This window comes from Callorhinus ursinus, unplaced genomic scaffold (genome assembly GCF_003265705.2).
Source record: "Callorhinus ursinus isolate GAN/ISIS: 27379988/994484 unplaced genomic scaffold, GSC_fseal_2.0 scaffold4, whole genome shotgun sequence".
NCBI lineage: Eukaryota > Metazoa > Chordata > Mammalia > Carnivora > Otariidae > Callorhinus > Callorhinus ursinus.
The window spans coordinates 62,864,664-62,888,272 of NW_027397066.1; the positions used below are offsets into that span (position 1 = coordinate 62,864,664).

Genomic DNA, 23,609 nt, shown 5'->3' on the forward strand with positions numbered 1-23,609 from the left:
ATTAGGGGTAGTAGTTTGTGTCTTACTATTGATTATAGTCAATGACTTCTAGTCAAAAATCTATTTGGGTTTCAAACATGAAAAGAGGCTCAACATCACTCATCATCAGGAAAATGCGAATCAAAACCAGAATGAGATATTACCTTGCACCAGCCAGAATGGCTAGTATCAAAAAGGCAAGACATTACAAGTGTTGGTGAGGATGTGGGGAAAAGAGAACCTTTGTGCACTGTTGGCAGGAATATAAACTGGTGCAGTCACTGTGAAAAACAGTATGGAGGTTTCTCAAAAAAATTAAAAATAGAACTACTATATGATCCAGTAACTGGGTATTTACCCAAAGAAAGCAAAAATAGTAATTCAAAAAGACATATGCAACTTTATAATTATTGCAGCATTATTTACAGTAGCCAAGATAGGGAAGCAAGCTCAGTGTCTATCAGTAGATGAACGAATAAAGAAGATGTGGTGTACTTGTGCACTGGGATGTTACTCAACCATAAAAGAATGAAATCTTGCCATTCGTGACAACATGAATTGGACCTGGAGGATATTATACTAAGTGAAATAAGTCAGATGGAGAAAGACAAATACCATATGCTTTCATTTATATGTGAATCTACAAAATAAAACAAATGAACAAACACACAAAAACAGACTCATAAATATAAAGAATAAACTAGTAGTTGCCAGAGGGGTGGTAGGTTGGGGGATGGCCAAAATAGGTGAAGGGGAGTAAGAGGTACAAACTTCCAGTTATAGAATAAATAAGTCACGAGGATGAAAAAAACAGCATAAGGAATATAGTCAATAATACTGTGATAAATTTGTATGGTGACAGATGGTAACTATACTTACCGTGGGGAACATTTCATAATGTATACAATTGTCAAATCACTAAGTTGTACACCTGAAACTAATATCATATTGTCTGTCAACTATAATTCAATTAAACATTTTTTAAAAGATCCTCTTAAAGTCTGTTTGGGTTTCAGGTTTGCCTTTTTCTTGAATGACTGGAGAATGGTATGATAAAAGAAACCAGAGAGCAATTGTTCTTGAAGGATAAAAGACTCCCACCCGTGGGAAAGGCAGGTTTATGGCCCCGGTCATTCAGTCAACCATCAGAATTACTGTTGATGCTGATGCTGAGTCTCTTCCTCCCCAGGAATCATCGAACACAGGGACCAGCCTCAATCTCCCATCCAGTATTTCACACAAGAAGATATTAACCAGGGCAAAATCATGTACCGTCCTCCGCCTGCAGCTCCCTACCTCCAGGAGATCATGGCCTTCTCCTTCACTGGTAATGCCTTCTCCTCTATTTTGAGGCACCCATACTGTTCTCTGGGGATCCTCATGGCAGGTTCTCCCTAACTCTTCCCGTTGTCCTTCTGGACAGTTTAGTGACAGTGTTTTATATGCTGTTGAAAATCACTTGAGACTTGTGGACCAATATGTAGTTTGGGCTCAGTTCATAATTTTTTTTTTCATTTATTCATGCATGCAGGCATGCTTTCAATAAATCTTTATTTTGTGCCTCCTCTCTGGCCCTGAGGTCTTGGAGATTATAGTGGTGAACAAAAAGAGGCATGAGTCCTGTTCTTGGTGAGTTTTGGGACCTAGGTATGGAGACAGTTTGAGAAATAATCCCAGTAATAAGCGTTTAATTGTAGACTAAGAGAAGAGCTCTGAAGAAAATCGTTCAGTGGTGGAATTAGAAGTAACAAGACTGCCCGAGACTAAGGGTTCAGTGGAGGCTGTCCCAGGGAGGTATTGACAGTGAGGGATGGGTAGATGCTAATCAGCCTAAATGTGCCTCTTGGGATACTTGGGAGAACATTTCCCAAGGAAGGTCACACAGCCCATGGGCAGAGGCCCTGAGGAGGGAGAGAACGTGACATTCTGGGGATTAAAAAAAAAAAAAAGTCCATGTCTGGAATGTAGAAGGTTGAGCAGAACAGAGATGAGCCTGGATAGAGGCCAGACTTCAGGGGCCCTGTAAGCCTGTCAGGATTTGATTCTTTATCCCGAGAACAATAGGAACCCAGTGGAGGTTTTTAAGATCTGGGGAGATGGCCTTTCGTAAAGAACTCTTTGACTGCAGTGATGTGGGCGCATTTGAGGAAGAGGCCAGGGCTGTGGGTGAGGAGAATCTAGTGAGAAGCATCCCGCACTACCACAGGGAAGGTCCCACACAGGAATGGAGGATGCAACCTGTTGGGCCAGGATGTGACAAAGGGCACCTTTTTTAAAGGAAGAGAAGACTGAACAAAAGAATAACTGGATTTCTTTTTTTTCTTTTTAAGATTTTATTTAGTATTTGTCAGAGACAGTGCACAAGCAGGGGGAGGGGCAGGCAGAGGGAGAAGCAGGCTCCCCGCTGAGCAGGGAGCCAGTCTGGGCTCTATCCCAGGACCCTGGGATCATGACCTGATCCAAAGGGAGACACTCAGACTTTCTCCGTCTGAAAGCCACTCAACCAACTGAGCCACCCAGGCGTCCCAAATAACTGGATTTCGAATTCAAGCCATTTTGTGGCCTTCCACTAAGCCACGATAGTGAATCTTTGCTACCCCTTATCTCTCCCCTGGACCCAGTAATCAAAGCTGCTGACTGGAATGCAAGAGTTTTGAGTCCCTACACCTAAATACTTCTGTGCCTTGGAATGATTCTATAAATCTTGAAGCCTGTTTCCTTATGATCTTTAAGATGTATGTACCACATAACATGATTATATGGAATATTATTTTTATATAGTAGCTTTATTCATACAGAACAGCTGGTGATTTCTTATGGTAAGTTGAACATGGGCTAAATAATTCTTTTTTTAAAGATTTTATTTATTTATTTGACAGAGAGAGACACAGCGAGAGAGGGAACACAAGCAGGGGGAGTGGGAGAGGGAGAAGCAGGCTTCCTGCGGAGCAGGGAGCCCGATGTGGGACAGATCCCAGGACCCTGGGATCATGGCCTGAGCCGAAGGCAGACTCTCAACAACTGAGCCACCCAGACGCCCCTAGGTTAAAAATAATTTTAGAGTTACATCTTAAATTATAGAAAACATTTAAAGTAATATTTTCTATTATATATATATATATATATAAATGCAATTGTCCAGAAAATGATTAACTCTTCTTTGAAAATATCAAAATGTGGGTGTAGGCCTCCTCTCTAAGGAGGATCCCCAGTGTTTGGTAACTGGGTAACTAATAGCCCATAAAAATGTTCATGGTTCTCTAACCCCTACTTTAAAAGACCTACTTTACAAAGAAACTCAGGATATCCTGGGATTAGAGGGAAAGAAAACATGTCAGCCATGGCTGAAGTTATTTCCGTATCTGTTATACTCGCCTAAATTCCTAGAGCCTTTTTAGAGAGAGCAGAGTCCTATCTTATATAATCTATGGGATAAATGCCGTGAGATAAATCTCTCACATCGTTACAGTGTGTAAATCAATGTCCCAGGCATCACTCAATTCTACAATGGAATTGACCTACCAGAGAGCCTGTCAGTGATATACGACGACATCTGCATTCACCGATTTGTAGGATTTTATGTACTGACAAAATGGGATCTGAATGAATGTATTATAAATCACTCTAACTACTGGGATATAAAATTATTCTACTCTGCCATTCTTTTTGTTACTTAAAATTAGTGCTGGCACCGTTAAATTCAACATAACATTAACAAAAGACCTGGTGATCTTTCCTTAAACCATAGTAATTTAGATTAAAACATCCTTTACTTTTCTAACCTCTGCCCCATATTTTGTAACTTCTCCATCTATTTCTGACCCCAAAATGCTTACCAGTTTATTGATTTTCTCTTTTCTATTTCAGGTCTCCCAGAATCGGTGAAATTTCACTTCACAGGTAACGACTTTAATAGCAATTTTATTAGAAAATGAAAATTTCCTTTCCTTATTAGTCCTTGCTTTTTGTTCCCTTCATTATTGCTTGCACTATTTTCTAAGAACTGCTTAAAGGTTATATAAGACAAGCTTTTCTGAAGTAGTCACATGACTAGTTAAGTAGTAATAGCTTAACTTTGTATTCATAGAAAAAAATAAGCCATCAAGTATTCCAAAGATTAGTGTTGTTTAAGCCCCATTTCAAACAGTCCCAATATCTATGAAAAACGGTAGTAGTGGTTAAGATCTTAGCCTTTGGATCCAGACCACCCCGGGGGTCAGCCTGCTCTGAGGAAGTTTCTTAACCTCTCTGTGCCGGCCTGCCTCACTCATCAGTGGAGATAATAACTAATAATCGTACATATGTAAAGCTCCCAGAACAATGATTGGCACCGTCATTCCTATGTGACACTCAGCTAATGGATCGTGGTTGTATAGAGTCTTGAAGTGAGCCTTTCCTTGAATGCCTTGCTACTGGAGAGAAATGAAAGCTGTGTGTGGAAACCCCAGCATCCCAGCTTTAGTTCACAGTGCCGTAGAAGCTGAGTGCCAGGGGGCAGAAGCACAGTCAGACCTGGCACCCCTGTGGGACAACAGAGGGACCAGCTTTCTTTTTTAGGTCTATGGCTGCCTGTAAACAGCACCCTTAAACTGCTGATTAGCTGGGGTTGACTGTTCCATTGGAATCAGCCACCCTTATGTCCTGTTATATTTCATGTAGGATAAATTTTGGTTGGAAAGAAAGTCATCTCCCTCAAACTCCCAGATCTTCTTTCCTTCTCTGAGGATTAAGAATCACTTAAATCAACAATAAATTTCATTGTTGTGTCATTGGTTTGTTTTTTTTTTTGAGATGAAATTGACATCTGACATATAACAAATTTGACATATAACATCGTATTAGTTTCAGGTGTACAACATAATGATTCAGTATTTGTGTGTAGTGCAAATGATCACAACAATAAGTCCAGTTACCATCAGTCACCATATATAGTTACAAATTATTTTTTCTTACAACTTTTACATTTACCATCTCCCTAATGCAATACTATATTATTAACTATAGTTGCCATGCTGTACATTACATCCCTATGACTTAGTTATAACTAGAAGTTTTTACTTTTTGGCTCCCTTCACCCATTTCAGACCCCCCCACCCCACCTCTGACAACCACCAGTCTGTTGTCCTCTGTAGTTCGAAGCTTGGGTTTTTTGTTTGTTTGCTTGTTTGTTTATTTTAGATCCCACAAATCAATGAGATCATATGGTATTTGCTTTTTCTGTCTGACCTGTTTCATTTAGCGTGATGCCCTCAAGGTCCATCCATGTCATTACAAATGGCAAGATTTTCTTCTTTTTTATCGCTGAGTAATATTTCATTATCTGTTCATCTGTCAGTGGACACTTAGGTTGCTTCCATGTCATGGTTATTGTCAATAATGCTTCAATAAACATGGGGGTGCATATATCTTTTCAAATTAGTATTTTCATTTTTCTTTTTTTTTAAGAATTTATTTATTAGAGAGAGAGAGAGAACACTGCCAGGGGCGATGGGGGAGGGGCAGAAAGAGAGGGAGAAGCAGGCTCCCCGCTGAGCAGGGAGCCCGATGTGGGACTTGATCCCAGGACCCTGGGATCATGACCTGAGCTGAAGGCAGATTCTTAACTGACTGAGCCACCCAGGCTCCCAATGTGTGTTCATTTTCTTTGGATAACCTAGAAGAGGAATTGCTGGATCATGTAGTATTTCTGTTTTTATTTTTTTGTGGAACCTTCATACTATTTTCTGTAGAGGCTATACTAGTTTATATTCCCTCCAACAGTGCCCAAGTGTTCTCTTTTCTCCACATCCTAGCCAACACTTGTTTTTTCTCGTCCTTTTGTTTGTCCAGGTGTAAGGTGATATCTCATTGTGGTTTTGGTTTGCATTTCCCTGATGATTAGTGATGTTGAGCATCTTTTCATGTACCTGTTGGCCATCTGTATGTCTTCTTTAGAAAAATGATTATTCAGATATCCTGCTCATTTTTTAATTGGATTGTGTGGGTTTTTTGCTATCGAGTTGTATGAGTTCTTTATATATTTTGGTTATTAACTTATCAGATACATAATTTGCAAATATTTCCCCCATTTGGTAGTTTGCCTTTTCATTTTGTTGATGGTTTTCTTTGCTGTGCAAAAGCTTTTTAGTGTGATGTAGTCCCACTTGTTTATGTTTGCTTTTATTGCTTTTGCTTTTGGTTTCAAATCCAAAAATATCATCCCCAAGGCTGTTATGAAGGAGCTTCCACCTTTGTTTTCTTCTAGGAGTTTTATGGTTTCAGGTCTTATATTCAAGTATTTAATCCATTTTGAGTTATTTTTTTGTGTGTAGTGTAAGATAATGGTACTGTTTCCTTCATTCGCATGTGGCTGTCCGGTTTTCTCAACACCATGTATTGAAGAGACTCTTCTTTCTCCATTGTATATTATTGGCTCCTTTGTCATTAATTAATTGACTATATATATGTATATATATGTGTGTGTATATATGTGTGTGTGTGTGTGTGTGTGTGTTTCTGGGCTCTCTATTCTATTGATCTCTATTGATCTGTTTTTATGCTAATATGCTGTTTTGATTACTATAGCTTTGTAATACAGTTTGGAATGAGAGAGCATGATGCCTCCAGCTTTATTCTTCTTTCTCACGGTTGCTTTATCTTTTCCAGGTCTTTTGTAGTTTCATACAAAATTAGAATCATTTGTCCTATTTCTGTGAAAAATGCCATTGGAAATTTGAAGGGATTGTGTAGAATGTGTAGATTGCGTTGGTTGTTATGGACCTTTTGACAATGTTAATTCTTCTAATCCATGAGCATGAAATATCTTTATATTTATTTGTGTGTTCTTCGATTTCTTTCATCAGTATCTTATAGTTCCAAGCACAGGTCCTTCACCCCCTTGGTTAAATTTATTCCTAGGTATTTCATTTTTTTTTGATGCATTTGTAGATGGGATTATTTTCTTAACATCTTTAATAGCTTATTATTGGGGTATAGAAATGCAACAGATTTTTGTATGATTTTGTATCCTACAACTTTACTAAATTTGTTTATTCTAATAGTTTTTGGCGACATCTAGGGTTTTCTGTATATAATATGTCATCTGCAAACAGTGACAGTTCTACTTCTTCCTTTTCAATTTGGATGCCTTATTATTTCTTTTTTGAGTGTTGTATTATTATTGATGTGAACCCAGTATCAGCTCACCTCCAGTGATAGACTTCTAGTTAATTCATACAGTCAGTAATAATATATAACAGATTACATAGTATTTTACATTTTACAAAGCAATTTGCAATACAAGTTGTCCTATTTAATCCTTCTAACAAGACTGTAAGGCTGGGGAATTTTTAGCAATTTAAGGGTCATTAGAGTAAGTAATCTGCCCAAATTTCCAGGCCTGGTAAACAGTAGAGCCAAGATTTAAATACAAGTTTCTGACATGGAGCGTGGGATATTTAATTTAGCCTGGTCTGTATATGTGTTGGTCGTGAAAAATAAGTATCACAATAGTGTGCCTGTTTGGTTTCCAAGCCTCAACTTTTACCTGAAAGCTTGAATAGGTGAAGGGGTTAACTATTAACTTCTCCAGGACTTTAAGTTAAATGATCCTTGAACCTATTATACAGGGTAGAGGAAATAGATGTTGGGCTGACCTCAAATTAATTTATCTTATTTCTGCCTGAGGTTTCTTTCTTTCTCTTTCTTTCTTTCTTTTTTTTTTTTTGTTGTTGAGTGAATTTTTTTTAAAAAATTGTTTTAAAGATTTAAATTTTTTAGAGCAATTTCAGGTTTACAAAAAAATTGAGAGTAAGGTACAGAGATTTCCCCATTTACCCTGCCCCCACACATGCATACATGCATAGCATAGCTTCTCCCCTTGTCAACATCACTCACCAGAATGGTACATTTTTTACTAAGGATGAACCTACACTGACATGTCATAATCAACCAAAGTCTGTAGTTTACTCTAGGGTTCATTCTTGGTGTTGTACATTCTATGGGTTTTGACCAGTGGATAATGACATTTATCCATCATTATAATATCATAGAGTATTTTCACTATCCTAAAAATCCTCCCTGTTCTGCCTATTTTTCTCCTAGACCCACTTCCCACCTTCGGCAACCACTGTTCTTTTTATTGTCTTCCATAGTTTTGTCTTCTCCAGAATGTCATAGAGTAAGAGTCATATAGTATGGAGTCTTTTCAGATTGGCTTATTTCACTTAGCAATATGCATTTAGGGTTCTTCTGTGTCTTTTCATGGCTTACTAGCTCATTTCTTTTTAGTGCTGAATAACATTCCATTGTCTAGAAGTACCACAGTTTATTTTATCCATTCATTTACTAAAGGACATTTTGGTTGCTTCCAAGTTTTAGCAATTGTAAATAAAGCTCTTATAAACATCTGTGTGCAGGTTTTATGTGGACCTAAGTTTTCAACTCCTTTTGGTAAATCCCAAAGAGTGCAATTGCTGTATCATATGATAAGAGTATATTTAGTTTTGTTAAAAAAAAAAAAAAAAAAGCCAAGCTGTCCTCCAAAAGGTCGGTACCATTTTGCATTCCCACCAGCGGTGTGTGAGAGTTCCTTTTGTTCCACATCTTCACCAGCATTTGTTGTTGTCAGTATTCCAGATTTTGGCAATTTTAATTGGTGCATAATGGCATCTTATAATTGTTTTAATTTCCATGTCTCTGCTGACATATGATGAGGAGCATCTTCTCATGTGTTTATTTGCCATCTGTATATCTTTGGTGAGGTATCTGTTAAGGTCTTTGGCCCATTTTTTAATTGGGCTCTTTTTTTATTGTTGAGTTTTATGAGTTCTTTGTACATTTTGAATAAAAATCCTGTATCAGATGGGTCTTTTGAAAATATTTTCTTCCAGTTTATGGCTTGTCCTTTCATACCCTTGACATTGTCTTTCACAGAGCAGAAGTTTTTAATTTTAATGAAGTCCAGCTTATCAGTGATTTCTTTCATGGGTCATGTCTTTTGTGTTTCTATCTAAAGAGGCATCACCATTCCCAAGGTCATCTAAGTTTTCTCCTCTGTTGTCTTATAGGAGTTTTATAGTTTTGCAATTTACGTGTAGGTCCATGATCCATTTCGAGTTAATTGTTGTGAAGGGTATAAGAGGTTCCCTTTTTTTAAGGAGAAAAAATTTTGGAAACTGGTAGGAAGCCATCTCCTTTAGCTGAGTTTTGTAAGAGAAAATTTTAAATTGGGCATGTAGTGAACTAAGGTGGCAACAAACCCGAGTCCTGACAACCCATAGAATGAGGGAGAACAGCTCATTTCGTTAATCAGCTAAGACAAGAACAAAAGCTGATATTCCTGACCTGCCTGCTTCAAAAGAAGCCCAGATGCTCTGCAGAGCCATCCTGAGCAAGGAAAATACACGAGGCAAATGGTGCTTGCGAGGAGGTCTCTGACCCAAAGAGGCCATTTGACTGTTTCTCAGAGAAATCAGAAATGTTGCTTATAGGGACAGCTAGACATGTAATTGCTAACATTTTGATTTTAAGTTCTTAATATTTGCTTACAAAACTGTACCCCATTGATACATTTTCTAGTTATAAAATATGTGCCAGAAAATAGCTTTCTTCCATTTACTCCCAGAGGGAAAGATACACCTTGGGCTTCCTGACAGCTATGTGTTGTTTACTGAAGCTCCTAAGTTTCGGGGCCTTTCCCTCCCTCTTCTGCAAAAGTGAGGATGTTGACTGCTCCCTGAGGCTCTCCCTCAACGTAAAAGTGAACTCAATGTAAAACAGTTAAAAAAGTAAAATTGTATCTCACAATTGTAATTTTTATTTAAGGTAGGTGTTCTTAACTTAGATTCCAGGGGCCTCAAAGAATCGGAATCTGCTGAAATTTATGGAAAAATTCATATGTTTGTCCCCCAAGTCCCCAAAAGTTAGGAATTGTCTGTCCCCATCTTTGATGATCCAGAGAGGAGATTGGGCATAAACAAAGGAGCAGGGGCAATAATTGTGATATGGCCAAATGACCAGAGCCTTAAAACCTTCATTCACAGGGGTAGTGTCTCCTCTCCTTCGGGAGGGCTATTTCTGGACTGCTCTGGGACATGGAGTGTACCTGATAAAATCCAGCCATATCTTTCAGATCTGTTCTCAAGGAAAAAACAAATCTAAAACCCAAATGGGATCATTACCAGCAGTCACTGAGCAGTGCTTTACTTTGCGTAAGAAGATGTCAGCTTCCTGTGAACTTGCTACTAAGTCCAGAAGAAAGTGTCGAAGGAAACCAATCCATATGCAAGCATAGTACACATTTAAAATAATCAACAGTAGAGTTTTCTCAGTAGCCACTACAAATAAACACATTGGTGAATTGGTGGTACAGATGTTCTTCTAAACCTGGCTTTTAGAAAAGGGAGGGTGTTTTAAGGTATGGGAAGGCGGAAATCAGAGTCAAGCACCAGACAATTCTGCTTTCATTTCCCTCAGGTGATCAGTGTTCACTTGGATGTCAGATAATCCAGGGAAATAAAATCTTAAAGTCATTGTTCTATTCACAAAGGTATCTTCCATTTATTGTGATGTGTATAATGATCAGGTAAAAAACAAATGATTCTGCTTACTTCCCAACAAATGCCATCCAAGATACTTGTTATGGGTATTTTCTGTCCTTTTTAAAAAGTTATTTCCTCATGAGACATAGATGTGTCATTTCTAAACAAGATCTCTTGAAAGAAAATATTTTTCCGAAACATTAGAATAAATCAAAAAATAATTCCATAAATAAAAGTCTTTTAATTTTATTTTTAGATTTATTTATTTATTTATTTGAGAGAGAGAGCACAAGCAGGGAGAGTAGCAGAGGGAGAGGGAAAAGCGGACTCTCCGCTGAGCAGGGAGCCTGGTGCGGGGCTCGATCCCAGGATCCTGAGATCATGGCATGAGCTGAAGGCAGATGCTTAATTGACTGAGCCGCCCAGGCACTCCCCATAAATAAAAGTCTTTATCAGCATCATGTAAGAGTACAGATTTTATATTACTTTCCTTTCCACTAACATTTACCAGTATCACCTTGTTGTGAAACTTGCTTCTTAGAGTGACATAGTTATTATGGTCCTTTAGCCTTTTCATTATCCAGTAGAAAAAGCTTTGTGAGAAGAGCTCACAGTATCTTCCTTGCTTGCTTACGTTTTCCATTTGTAAGCGTCTCTTCAAAGTGTCAAGGTAATCTAAAAAAGCTTCTGGCTACATATTTATGGAAGCAGCCTGATGGTGACCAGACTACACGTTGATGTGCATGTGTGTGTTTGTCCTTTCTAGTTTCAGATGGAGCTCACACAAGTCCAGAGATGGCCCTCACCATTCATTTGCTTCCCACTGATCAGCACCTGCCGGCGTTCCGGGTCACAGCTCCCCTGCTTGAGGTCAGCCCAGGGGGCAGCGCTGCTATAGGTAGGAACTGAGCCTAAAAGAAACGTGCCTTTGGAAATGGAACCGTATTTCAGTAGCAGTCCCTGTTTAAACCTCTTGATGGTTGCCCAGAAAGAGTGACCTCTTGTTCCAGAAGGTATATGTGTTCTCACCTATACCCTTCCCTCTGCCCATTTCCATGCAAATAGAAGCAGCACAGAGAGGAGGAAATAGAGCTTTCCGAGGCCAGTGTTCAGTGATGGAATACAACACAGAATGTATTTTCCAGCCTCCAGGAGTTTGATTTGTTGCCGTCGCTAAAATAGAAAATTAACAAAGGAGAGCAGAGATGAGAAGGGAGGGGAGCAGTTTCAGTAACTGCCCGTGTTTTCTGTTTAGAAGGTAAAGAGTAACAGGAGAAATGACAGATCACAGTAACCTTCAGAAGCTGTGAGGCGTTGGCCTGGTTATTCTGTACGTGATTTTATTTACCTCTTAGTGTACTTACTCTTTAGGAGTTTCTTTATTCTTTCACCAAGTATGTTTTAAAAGCAAACAGTGGATGCTGTGATTTTTGTTAGTTGTGCTCTACAGATCCTTATCCAGTTTCTGCCCCTGAGTATTGGCCTGAAATTAATTATCATCCAATTTCTAAACAAGCCACATATACAAAGACAACTGTTGCTCCACCCTATTCTTTCTCACTTCTGTGATGGCCCTAGCAGCCATTGTTAAAACAACTTGGCTCTTCTGTAGATTCAGAAAAAGAAGGGAATAAATAATGAAAAGCAAAAACAGTTTCTGGGAGCATTTTCTGGAAGACTGGACTGACCTATATGTCAGCTTCCGTGCCCTCATTTGTATGGAAAGGTGTTCTTAATTCAGAACTACCTACTTATAAGTTAACTTTTGGAAGTTAAGTTAACTACTTGTAGTTTGGGAATTGACTGTATCATCCGTTTTCACTCTTCTGTGGTTGACTGAAATTCAACAGTGCCTTCTTATAACCATCAGATTGCCCACAGCGTGGCTTCCAGCCTGCTCTGTAGCTTTAATGTAGGCAGGGCATACAGTTTTTAATGTACACATCCTCTCACCATGATTTGTTTCTTGACTACAGGACTTCAGCTGGCAGCAAGAGATACCGAGATAGTACCTGAAGACCTCCTCTTTGAGCTCCGGAAACCTCCAGAGCATGGTGTGCTCCTTAAGTACACAGCCGAGTCCCAAGGGCCCATGGCCACAGGTAGCTGCTTCCTCTGCTATTGGCCTGCTCGGAGGGTTTCTTGCTCTAGTTTTATGTCTCAGACAAGAAGTAAAGCAACTCCGTGGGACAAACTATGAGGAGATACTTAGAAAGGAAGAACTTTTAGCTCTTAGACCACTGGCTGAAATAGTTGGGACTTCTTTCTCTGCGCCACCACCCACAACCCAAAACAATGAGGCTGTTTCCTCAAGTTGTAGGTGAAACTGGTCGAAATCGGTTGATTTATCTGGAGTAAATGCATTTAGAACAACCTCATACGAAGTGTCAGGTGCCGCTTTCTTGTGGTTATGGAGATGAATTTGTCTTCCTTAGTTTGCTATGTTAATCTTCACAGTATTTTTAGCACTGAAAATCTGATAGCATAAACTGCATGTATCTTCATGCATAAAAAATGAAAACATTTTTTAAGTTGTCTCTTTGTGATGTAACAGTGTGACAGGTCATGTGACCAGCTTTCCAAAATAATATTTCTTGTACTTTCTCCAATTATAGAAAAATAATACATGTTGATTGTTTAGAAAGTATAGAAAAGCGCAAGAAATACAGCTAAATCTAATTGTTTAATAGTTAGCCCGTATATGTCAAAGTGAATATTATCTCTTTCAAAGTAGTCACTTTGGGATGCTATATGCTTATTTCAATAATCTGTACTTTCTCAAAACCTTTATATAATTCCTAATGGCATGTAATAGTGCATTCTTTTAGATATCCCTGCAGAGAGAGGGGGGCAAGTCTTTGACCTTGAAGTTAGACAGAATTTGAATAACAACCAATAGGCATTTGGGAGTCACAAAGGCAGATTTTTAAAAATTTACCAAACACAAGAAATATCATCAGAATAAATTTCTAGCATCCTAAGGGAACTATTTAAGGAGCATTACCAGTCAGAACCCAGTTTCCTTAACATTATATTTAACCTATATTTGTATAACTAATATATACTACCTAAAGATGTTTATAAAACATTAGTTTTATTACTTTTTTTAAAGCACAATACCACTAGCACCAGTAAATCACAATAACACAGTGTCAAAAGAGAAGGCTTAGAAGACAAAGACAGAAAATGAATAAATTCTTTAGTCTCATTCATAACACCAATTATTAGAGCCAATAATCTGTCAGGAAATAGAGTTGAGTAGAACACCCAAGAAGACCAGTTCTTCAGTTGTACTCTCTGGAATCCTTGGGGCCCATGACACTAAGAGGCATTTCTTATAAAAAGGGTTCCATGACCATGGAACACTACATCAAAAACTAATGATGTAATGTATGGTGATTAACATAACATAATAAAATTTAAGAAAAAGGGGGGTTCCATGACCAGTTTTGGAATGCTTTAATATTTCTACATTGAAGATTCTAAAATTTAATAAATCCTGCAGTTCAAAAAATTTTTAGTTTTAAATTTTGTTTAAACCTATTTTTCCCAAAGTTATATGACCTTGAGACTTTTTTCACACATCTATGAAATCTATCACAAATTAGTACTCTAGACCTGCAAAGTTTGGATTTGTAACTTCAAGTATGTTTTTAAATTTTTAGATATTTTTTAATTTTGAAAAACCTTATATTTTCACCTAAAACAAAGACCTCTACAGATTCATCAGGCATGATTTATTTTCTTAACTTTTTCCAAAAAATTTCAGTGTCAAGATTAGATCCAAGACTAGGTTATCCTAAAGAATAGAGGCTTGGCCTTTATTCTCTAGAAGTAAGAATGATGACTGGACCTTACAGAAGCAGATTTGAGCTCACTATGATTAAGAACATAAACAAAATTAGAGCTATCTCCAGTGGAATTAGCTGCCTTGTAAAACAGTGAGCCTCCCACCTTGAGACATGTTGAAGGACAGGCTAAATAACCCCTTTTCAAGAATGGCGTAAAGGGAATCTTATGTTGGGTGGGTGGTTGGACTAATTAACTTACAACTCCCAGAGTTTATGATCCTATATGTACTTTGAAATCTGGGAACAAAGGTGTTATATACATGAAAAGCGTTATTCCCAGAAGTGATTGGTTTTGCAATTTGTTTTATTCTCGAAAGGTGACACTTTCACATATGAAGATATTGAGAAAAATGTTCTGCGGTATCTACACGATGGCTCCCCTGCCCGGGAAGACAGCATGGAGATCTCAGTCACAGATGGCACGTCTGCCACGACTGTGGAAGTGAAAGTGGCGGTGTCCCTGTCGGAGGCCCGGGGGCCTCAGCTGGCTGCTGGTGCCTCGCAGAGCATTACTGTTGCTAGGAAAAGCACAGCCGTGATCACCAGGTCACACCTCGCTTATGTTGTAAGTTCTTCTTGTTCACTGTGTCTTCTTGTTCACTGTGCGCTCTCCCTGGGCTTGACTAGAACGCAATGCCATGGCTGAATATTCAGGGCAGCAGGTATGTGGCCATATAAGGAAGTTTCTTCTCAACTCCCCAATAGCTCTACTCCATTGTTTATTCTGGTGGCCCCTAGTGTCTCATGAGCAGACAAGTGAGTGAACAGAACGTGAACAGAAACACAATGAGACTGTGTAGGGATGGGTGATGGTCAACAGGGAACAGTGCCCATGCTGGAAAAACCTGAGTCCCCATTTTTTAAGCTCCATCCATAGTATTTCAAATGGAAAGTTTCAGGAAAGAGCAGTTTAGGAGAAGGTACCTGATTCATGGCTAATACGTAATAATATTTCATGGCCCACTGAGAGGAAGCCCACTTTCACCCGCTTTGGTCTTAGGGCCCGCTCTAGACAGAATGCTGGCACATTCCTTTGGCAATGCCTCTCTGCCAGGTTTCCTAGGCAAGATTACTGACTCACCCTCCATCCCATGCCCCAACAGAAGCCATGTATTTAGGACCCTAACTTGCGAAGTGACCCTGATTAATTATACTCCTCTCCTTTCTTTGATTCTACCTCTGAAGCTGAGGATAATGAGGATAATTAATTTTATTTTTCAGTTATGTGTGTTGTAAACATACACGAATTCTCTATGTAAACTTAATAGTTTTGACGAATACCTTGAAAATATGGATGGTTCTCTGAATGGTAATCATTCTTAGTATTGAATTTTTCCTTAACAATGTTAAAATTCCAACCAATGACCTGGCCTCTTTCTTTCTTTCTTTCTTTCTTTCTTTCTTTCTATCTATCTATCTATCTGTCTATCTATCTATCTATCTATCTATCTTTTCTTTTCTTTTCTTTTCTTTCAATACTATATAGTTTTAAGTAATCCTTTTCTGGACTAAAGAGTCTCGCTATAAAATCTAGTCCTGGATAGTAGCATGTAAGATAAAGCATTGGCCTGGGAACAATTGCTTCAATTGCTTTAGCACAGATTTTCCCCTCAAATTGTCTTTTCTTAAATTATGGGAAACTGCATTCCACCCTGATTCTTCTCATGGGTCTAGTATAGTTTCAGAACAGCTTTGATTTTGTTTTTTTTGTCCTAATTGATAGGTGATTTTTACCATAGGTTATGGTCTTTTGAATCTTATGAAACTCATGAATTCATAAAAATGTATGAATACAGATTTAATCAATAGATCACCAAGGCTTGAAAAATGTTTGACAGGCCAAAATAGCTCTCCAGGAGCAGTTCTTGCCCATTAACTGCATATTATAAGCTGCATATCAAAACGTGAGCCCATTGGCAACTGAACATGTATTTTCAGAAATTGATTGAATGTGAATTTACCCACTAGAGCAGAAAGACTCCAAAAGGACTATTCTAGCCTGCTGAAGGCATAGCATATTTTAAAGCCTTCGCTAAGCTATATACTAACTTTCTCTGAGGGTTGTAGAAGAATGTTGAACTTAGTGTCATGGGGAAAATTTTTCCAGATATGCATAGTTAATGAGTTTGCAGTGAACGCCCAGACAGTTTCGAAAAGCCATCTGAAATGCTGGTCATAAATGGAACAGAATGTAAAAGGATAGGAGCAGGTGAGGCTGTTTTTAATTAGAGTGTCGTTAACTGCAAGAGGGTGACATGGTGTCAAGAGAGACAAAAGGCAAAAATGGGATTCTGTGTGATTTGTTTCTTAATGGTGGTTTCCTATACAGTTTGCTATGCACTGCAGGTAAACAAGTAGTGGAGGGATGTTTTGTAGTTAGATGGGTGAGTTTTAAAGCAGGCTAAACACTTACTGGCGTAGTAACCCTTGACAGGGTACCTAACTATCTAGGACTCAGTTTTCTCATCTGTAGTTGGTGGGGGGGGAGATAGAAGATTAATCTTAAAAAGCTAACAGCATTTCTATGCACCAGCCAAAAATACAATAGTTCAAAATATGATAACATCTCTAATAACATCACATAACACATATCTAGGAATAAATGTAACAAAAGATGTGTAATTTCTAGGGAAAATTGATACAATGCCCAACTAAAGAAAATCCAAAAGAATCTCTTGGCAAAGTATTAGAAATAAAGAGAGAATTTACCAAGGGCTCAGATAGAAGATCAACAAAGCAATAGGATTGCTAGACATAAGCAAAAAATAACCAGGAAATGTAACTAAAAAGATGACACCCCTTATAATAGCATTATAAAAATCTTGTCTGTTGGACTAAATCTAACAAAAACTAGACAGTACTTCTATGGGGAAAGTTATAACACTTAATTGACAAACATTTTTTAAAAACACCCAATAAATGATGAGACGTACCGTATGCATGAATAGGTAGATTTAGTAGCAAAAAGATATCAATTCTCCTGCAGACTGATCTTTCCATTCAGTTGCGTTCCAGTCAAAAGCCCAGTGCACTTTTTATGGATCTTGATAAGCTGATTCTACAATAAAGAATGAAGGGCCAAAATTCTGAAAAAGAATAATTGGAGGGCCGGGGCTTGCCCTATCAAATATCAGGATTTATTATAATCCTGCACTATTTAAAGCAATGTAGCACAGGAATATACTAGAGTCCAGAAACAGATCGACACATGGGACTGTAGTATAAAACAGATACAGTAAGCCAGATCGGTGGAAACAGTAGGAACTATTTAAAATATAGACCTGCACAAAATGATTATTCATATGGATAAAAAAAGAACTTGTGCACACTGTACACAGATTAGCTTTGGGCAAATCAAGTACTGAAATTTTACAGTTCTTTGTAGGATATAGGTGAATATTTTTAGATATTGGGAAAGGGAAGATTTTTTAAACTAAAAACAAAAAGTCCTAACTATAAAGAAAAGATTAATAAACTTGACTATATTAAAATTAAATTTATATTCCCCAAAACACACCAGAGATACAGAAAACAGACAAGTTACAAAATGGAAACAGATATTTGCAATACATATAACAAAAAATGACCAAGAAAATATAAAAAATTTCTGCAGATCAAGAAGAAAAAGATAACCCAGTAGAAGAATGAACAAGAAACATTAATAGGAATTTCCGAAGAGAAACCCATAGGGCCAATAAATATAAAAAGAGATAATCACTTTTTTAGGCATCAAGGAAAGCAAAAAAAGACTACATACCATATCATACCAATTCAATTGGCAGAAGTTTAAAAGTCTGAAAATACCAGATGTTGGAGAGGAAATGGATCTGTAGAAGGTTCTTTGCTGATGGAAGAGTCAACTGGAACAAACCACTTTGGGAAAGAATTTGGCATTCTCTTGTGAGGATGAGTGGTCCTATACCCTAACCATTCCACTCCTAGACTCCTCTCTAAGAGGAATTTTCATATGCACACCAAACGATATGCCCAAGAAAATTCATAGTAATAGTATTTGTAATAGCAAAAATATCGAAACAAGACAAATGCCCATCAACAGGATAGTATAACCGGTGATATCCTTTCTCTAGAGATGAACTGTTGCTGCATACAACGATATTGATGGATCTTAGCAGTCCACTATTGAGTAAAAAGGAAAGTAAGTCCCACGAGAGAAAGTCTAATTCTCTTTTCGTAAGTTTTTTTAAAAAACAACTAAAATACTTTGTAGTAATATATCAAATAATATCAAGAAATTCAAGGAAATGAGAAATAAGACCCAGGGTGATGGGAGGCCCAAGGACAGGGTAAAGGAGGAACACATACATAACTGTTAATTATCAGTGTTCTAGTCCTTGTGTTGAATGGTGGGTCAATAGATGTATAAGTAATAAAAAGAAAATGAAAAATGAACTAATACAAAAGGGGTAAGAAGGTAGGAAAGCTATATGAAAACAAAGTCTACATTCTTAGGAGATTTTTTGCATCCATAATATCTTAGATAATGCCAAAGTAGTAATTTTCCTTAATTATAAAAATTAATTATTTTCTGAAATTATGATAGCATTTTCAGAAGAAAAAAAAACTAGCTTATTTCACACTTTTTCAAACCCAGCAGTCATTTGAGATTTGAAACATTAAAATAAATATGTCTGACATGAAAGAAGCATTTCTTGGGCGCCTGGGTGGCTCAGATGGTTAAGCGTCTGCCTTCGGCTCAGGTCATGATCCCAGGGTCCTGGGATCGAGTCCCGCATCGGGCTCCCTGCTCCTAGGGAGCCTGCTTCTCCCTCTGCCTCTCTCTCTCTCTCTCTGTCTGTCTCTCATGAATAAATAAATAAAATCTTAAAAAAAAAAAAAAAAAAAGAAAGAAAGAAGCATTTCTTTGCCAAATTTGCCAGTGTGGAATTTTGAAGCTATTCATTCTAATCAAGAGCCAGGAGCTCTGTCCTTATAGTTTATCACCATCCTAGAAGATAATAGCTTAGAACTCTTAGCTGTCTTTTAAAAATTCTCTCTCAGAGGGTACTCACAGTAATATTAGAAAGTAGTCTGTTGGAAGTCTGCATATTGTATTTGATAACCCATGTGGAAAAATAGAGAAACTTTTAAAGTATAAATTTAGGAGAAATTTTCTGAAGTTTTGCAACTTTGATGAATCTGAGTTTCCTTCCTTACGAGTGTCAGGTGATGTAAGGAGATATGGAAAATTCTGTGACCTTGCACTGAGGCTCCGACCTGTCTATTTAAAAAGGCCCCTAGGGGTAGAAGCAAGAACTGACTAAAATCCTCTGCCCCAGATCACCAGGTATCCTGAGCACATTCCTGATCCATACTTCAACCAGCTATACAACATAGCCATGGAAATTTGCATTTCAAAGTACACTTGGCCATGCAATATTTATTTTCATTGTTGCTGTGGTAAAGTACAAAGTGCCCCCATGTTCACAGCCAACTGCTCTAAAAGATGAATGACTCAGGGAAACTCTCCAAGAAGATGTTGCCAGCCTCCTAGATATTTCCACAATATCCTTAAAGAAAGGGAAGGGGAAATTTTTCATTAAGACACACAACTATTGTCCGCATAGAAACACGGAAAGCCAATTTTATTTCTTAATAAGCAATGCAGAAGGAAAGTAAAATTGTCTTTGTTAAGATTGGTCATCCCGCAGGTAGAGCATCTGTAGGTTCCGTCCTGATGGAATGAAATCCATAAGATTTCCAAAATTCTTCTGTTAAACTAAATTTTTTACCATGTCAAATATTACTTAAAGTGAGTCACTGGCTAAGCTAAATAACTTCCCTTCTTTCTGTTTCACAGAATTTTCTTTATCATTATATTATATGTTATAATGGAATTTTACCTGTTTCTGAAAAGCAAACCATCCTTTGAAACCCTGAAAGAAGCCTACAACCGTGTTTATAGGAAGATGACTTATATCTCTGACCATGTTTTGTTCTTCACTAGATGCATGTAATAAAAATGCAACTGTGTGTGGCTCTTATAGTAACAATAGAGCATCTCTTTGTTTTATGCCCCATACCTAAAGTGCATTTCCTCACTCTTATCTTGAGCTACTCTTGAAAGAAGACATTATCAAAGAGGTATTAGGTGGGTGATAATAATGGGGTTGTCATGCACTTTGAGATGGTGTTGCTTTATCACAAAGGGAAAGAGACTTTTTCAGCTGGCAGAGAAGTAAGCACCCATGATCTTTAACTACTGGAGGTATTTATTCCTACAAATGTGTGTTCATATCTTCCCTCATATTTGCCCGATTAGGATGATTCTTCCCCCGACTCAGAGATCTGGATTCAGTTAAGTTCTCTTCCCATGTATGGTGCTCTCTTAAGAGTGTCAGGACCTGAGGTGGAAGAACTCTCAGAGGTTTCCAATTTCACAATGGAAGACATCAACAACCAGAAAATTAGGTATATACCTATACTTTGTGTTACTTGACAGAGTTTTTAAAAATTGTATTAAAATATTTAAGCAACTAACCAGTAGCTCCCTCGAAAGAATAAAATCTGCCCCATTTTTAAACAGAGATGCAGCCATCTTACCCGGCTTGTCATGTAGCTCATTCATTTGATTCTTTTCCTCACCTCTATAGGTACTCAGCTGTGTATGAGACTGATGGTAATCTGGTTACTGATGGCTTCCATTTCTCTGTCTCCGACATGGACCGCAACCATCTAGACAATCAGATGTTTACCGTCATGATCACTCCTGTTGAGAATCCACCTCCAGTCATTGCTTTTGCTGACCTTATCACGGTAAACAATTCTCAGATCAATGAACAGCGAGTGCTGTGGAGAGCTGGAATCTGTTCTGATGTAAATACAGGATTTCTACCTGAATCGGCTGCCAAGTTCTTCCTCCAAAGTATCTAGGCAGTAGTGCCAAGATATGCATGGTTTTCAATCATGAGTTTTTCAAAAAGTATGAAAAAAATATATGCAGAAGATCAAATAATTATATTTACATTATTTAATCAAAAAATATATGTGCTAAACATAAATGCTAGATGTGGATAGTATTTTGTATACCAAGCTTAGGTGTGTATAGTAGTGGGAGTAAAATTTATAAATGGAATATATCTTTTAGGAGTTAAAAATCTAATGTTTCCAAGAACTAAAATAAGGGGATATGAACAATATCCCCAAGTCACTTTTTTTTTTTTTTTGGTATGGTTTGTTTTATTTTTTAACTTTTTATTTTAATTCCAGTTAACATACAGTGTTATATTCATTTCAGGTATACAATATAGTAATCTAACACTTCCATACATCACCCTGTGCTCATCCCAAGTGTACTCCTTAATCCCCATCACCAATTTCACCCATCCCCCACCCAGCTCCCCTCTGGTAACTATCAGTTTGTTCTTTCTTTATTTATTTAGTTTTTCAATTTTATTATGTAAATCACCATACATTACATCATTAGTTTTTGATGTAGTGTTCCATGATTCATTGTTTGCGTATAACACCCTGTGCTCCATGCAGTACGTGCCCTCTTTAATACCCATCACCAGGCTAATCCATCCCCCCACCCCCCCTCCCCTCTAGAATCCTCAGTTTGTTTCTCAGAGTCCATCGTCTCTCATGGTTCGTCTCCCCCTCCGATTTCCCCCCCTTCATTTTTCCCTTCCTACTATCTTCTTCTTTTTTTTTTTTTTAACATATAATGTATTCTTTGTTTCAGAGGTACAGGTCTGTGATTCAGTAGTCTTACACAATTCACAGTGCTCACCATAGCACATACCTTCCCCAATGTCTGTCACTCAGCCACCCCATCCCTCCCACCCCCACCCAAGTCACTTCTTAAGCCAATACTTATCACCATAAGTGTTATTTACAGTTCCTTGGGGTGGAGAGGGTGGGGGGCATATGATTATGTCCCGATCATGAGGTTACCCAGACCTGAGTTCAAGTTCTGGTTCTGTTACTTACTAGCTGAGTGACCCTGGACCAATGATATAATCTTTCTTAGCCTCAATTTCCTCATCTTTAAAATATAACTATTCCTGTTACCTAAAGGATTGCTCTGATAATTAACAAAATACCATGTAAAAGCCCCCAGTACATACCAACACATGGTAGGGATTCCATAAAAGTTAATTCAATCTCCTTGTCCTGCTCTGTGTATATACCACAATGCCAAAAACTCAGGAGTTTTTCTGGTTTTGTCAAGGAACTAAAAGATACATAAAACTGAGTGGTTTCCAAATGGTTTTGATATTCCATACCTTGGGGAACCCATTTGGACCTTCTCCATCCCCAGAGTCAGGGTGACCTTCCACTTTGTACCTTGCAGATCTTCCTACATTTGGCCAAGCATCGTTCAGAGTGAAATGGCTCTGTCGTGTCCAGCAGGCTAGGAAAAAACACCAGGATCAGGTTGCAGAGTTAGCATAAAAAGCAGGAAAAAGTTAGCTCCGACAAGTGCTTTTACTTAGACGGATTTATTTTCCTCCTTAACCTTAAGATAAGCACTAACTTTCAGGTGTGGGGAGGGAACTCTTTCTTCCTGCACACCTATCAACATATACCATAAGGGGGTGAGTGGGACTTTCATTCTGGGTGGGAGCACCTATAGGACAGTCACCCTCGCAGTATCCCAGGGAGGACTGGATGGATCATCCTCGGGCTGCAGGCTTTGGAACGTTGATAGGGAAGAAAGGCGGCCCTCCTGCCACGCAGCTGTGCTGAGGTGGGTGATTAGAATGGGCCAGAGCTGCTTTATAACCAGATCCATCACTGAAGGAAGCACAGCTTTGAAGGGAGACACAGAAGTTGTGGTGTCTGAATGTAGCTTTGAGAGGCACTGAAAGATCGCCTGGCTCCCGCAGCATGCACATTCTTCATCTCGTCTGTAGAGGATCTGCCTCCTCAAAGAAGTGGAATTGGTGCTGGAAGGTGACCCCGGGCAGCACTTTTCAATTCCATTCTTTTTACTGTAGTTCTGTGCAACCGCCCAAGGACTGTACAATCTTTTCTTTCGTAGGTTGACGAGGGAGGGAGAGCTCCGCTCTCCTTTCACCATTTCTTTGCTGCTGATGATCAGGACAACCTCCAGAGAGACGCCATCATTAAGCTAAGTGCTCTGCCCAAATATGGCTGCATCGAGAACACGGGAACAGGTACCAGCAGTCGCTGGGCTGTAGAACTGTTCCGGACCTGGCAAGAAGGGAGGGAGAGGGGGAGGAAACTGCCTCCAATTAAACCTGGACATGTGGGGGCTAAAGAGGAATGGATCCAT

At 38.4% G+C, this 23,609-nt stretch overlaps 1 protein-coding gene across 3 annotated transcripts in view; it reads left to right on the top strand.

Annotated features, from left to right (window-relative positions):
- The window catches only part of FRAS1 (Fraser extracellular matrix complex subunit 1), a 404,840-nt gene that overhangs the window by 296,361 nt on the left and 84,870 nt on the right, over positions 1-23,609 (top strand). For all 3 annotated transcript variants that reach the window (XM_025887777.2, XM_073891815.1, XM_073891816.1), the window contains 8 exons: positions 1,169-1,306; positions 3,847-3,879; positions 11,266-11,397; positions 12,476-12,601; positions 14,668-14,915; positions 20,631-20,779; positions 20,962-21,124; positions 23,355-23,490. In XM_025887777.2, the coding sequence (XP_025743562.1) occupies positions 1,169-1,306; positions 3,847-3,879; positions 11,266-11,397; positions 12,476-12,601; positions 14,668-14,915; positions 20,631-20,779; positions 20,962-21,124; positions 23,355-23,490 (1,125 nt within the window). The remainder of the gene's footprint in view (positions 1-1,168; positions 1,307-3,846; positions 3,880-11,265; positions 11,398-12,475; positions 12,602-14,667; positions 14,916-20,630; positions 20,780-20,961; positions 21,125-23,354; positions 23,491-23,609) is intronic.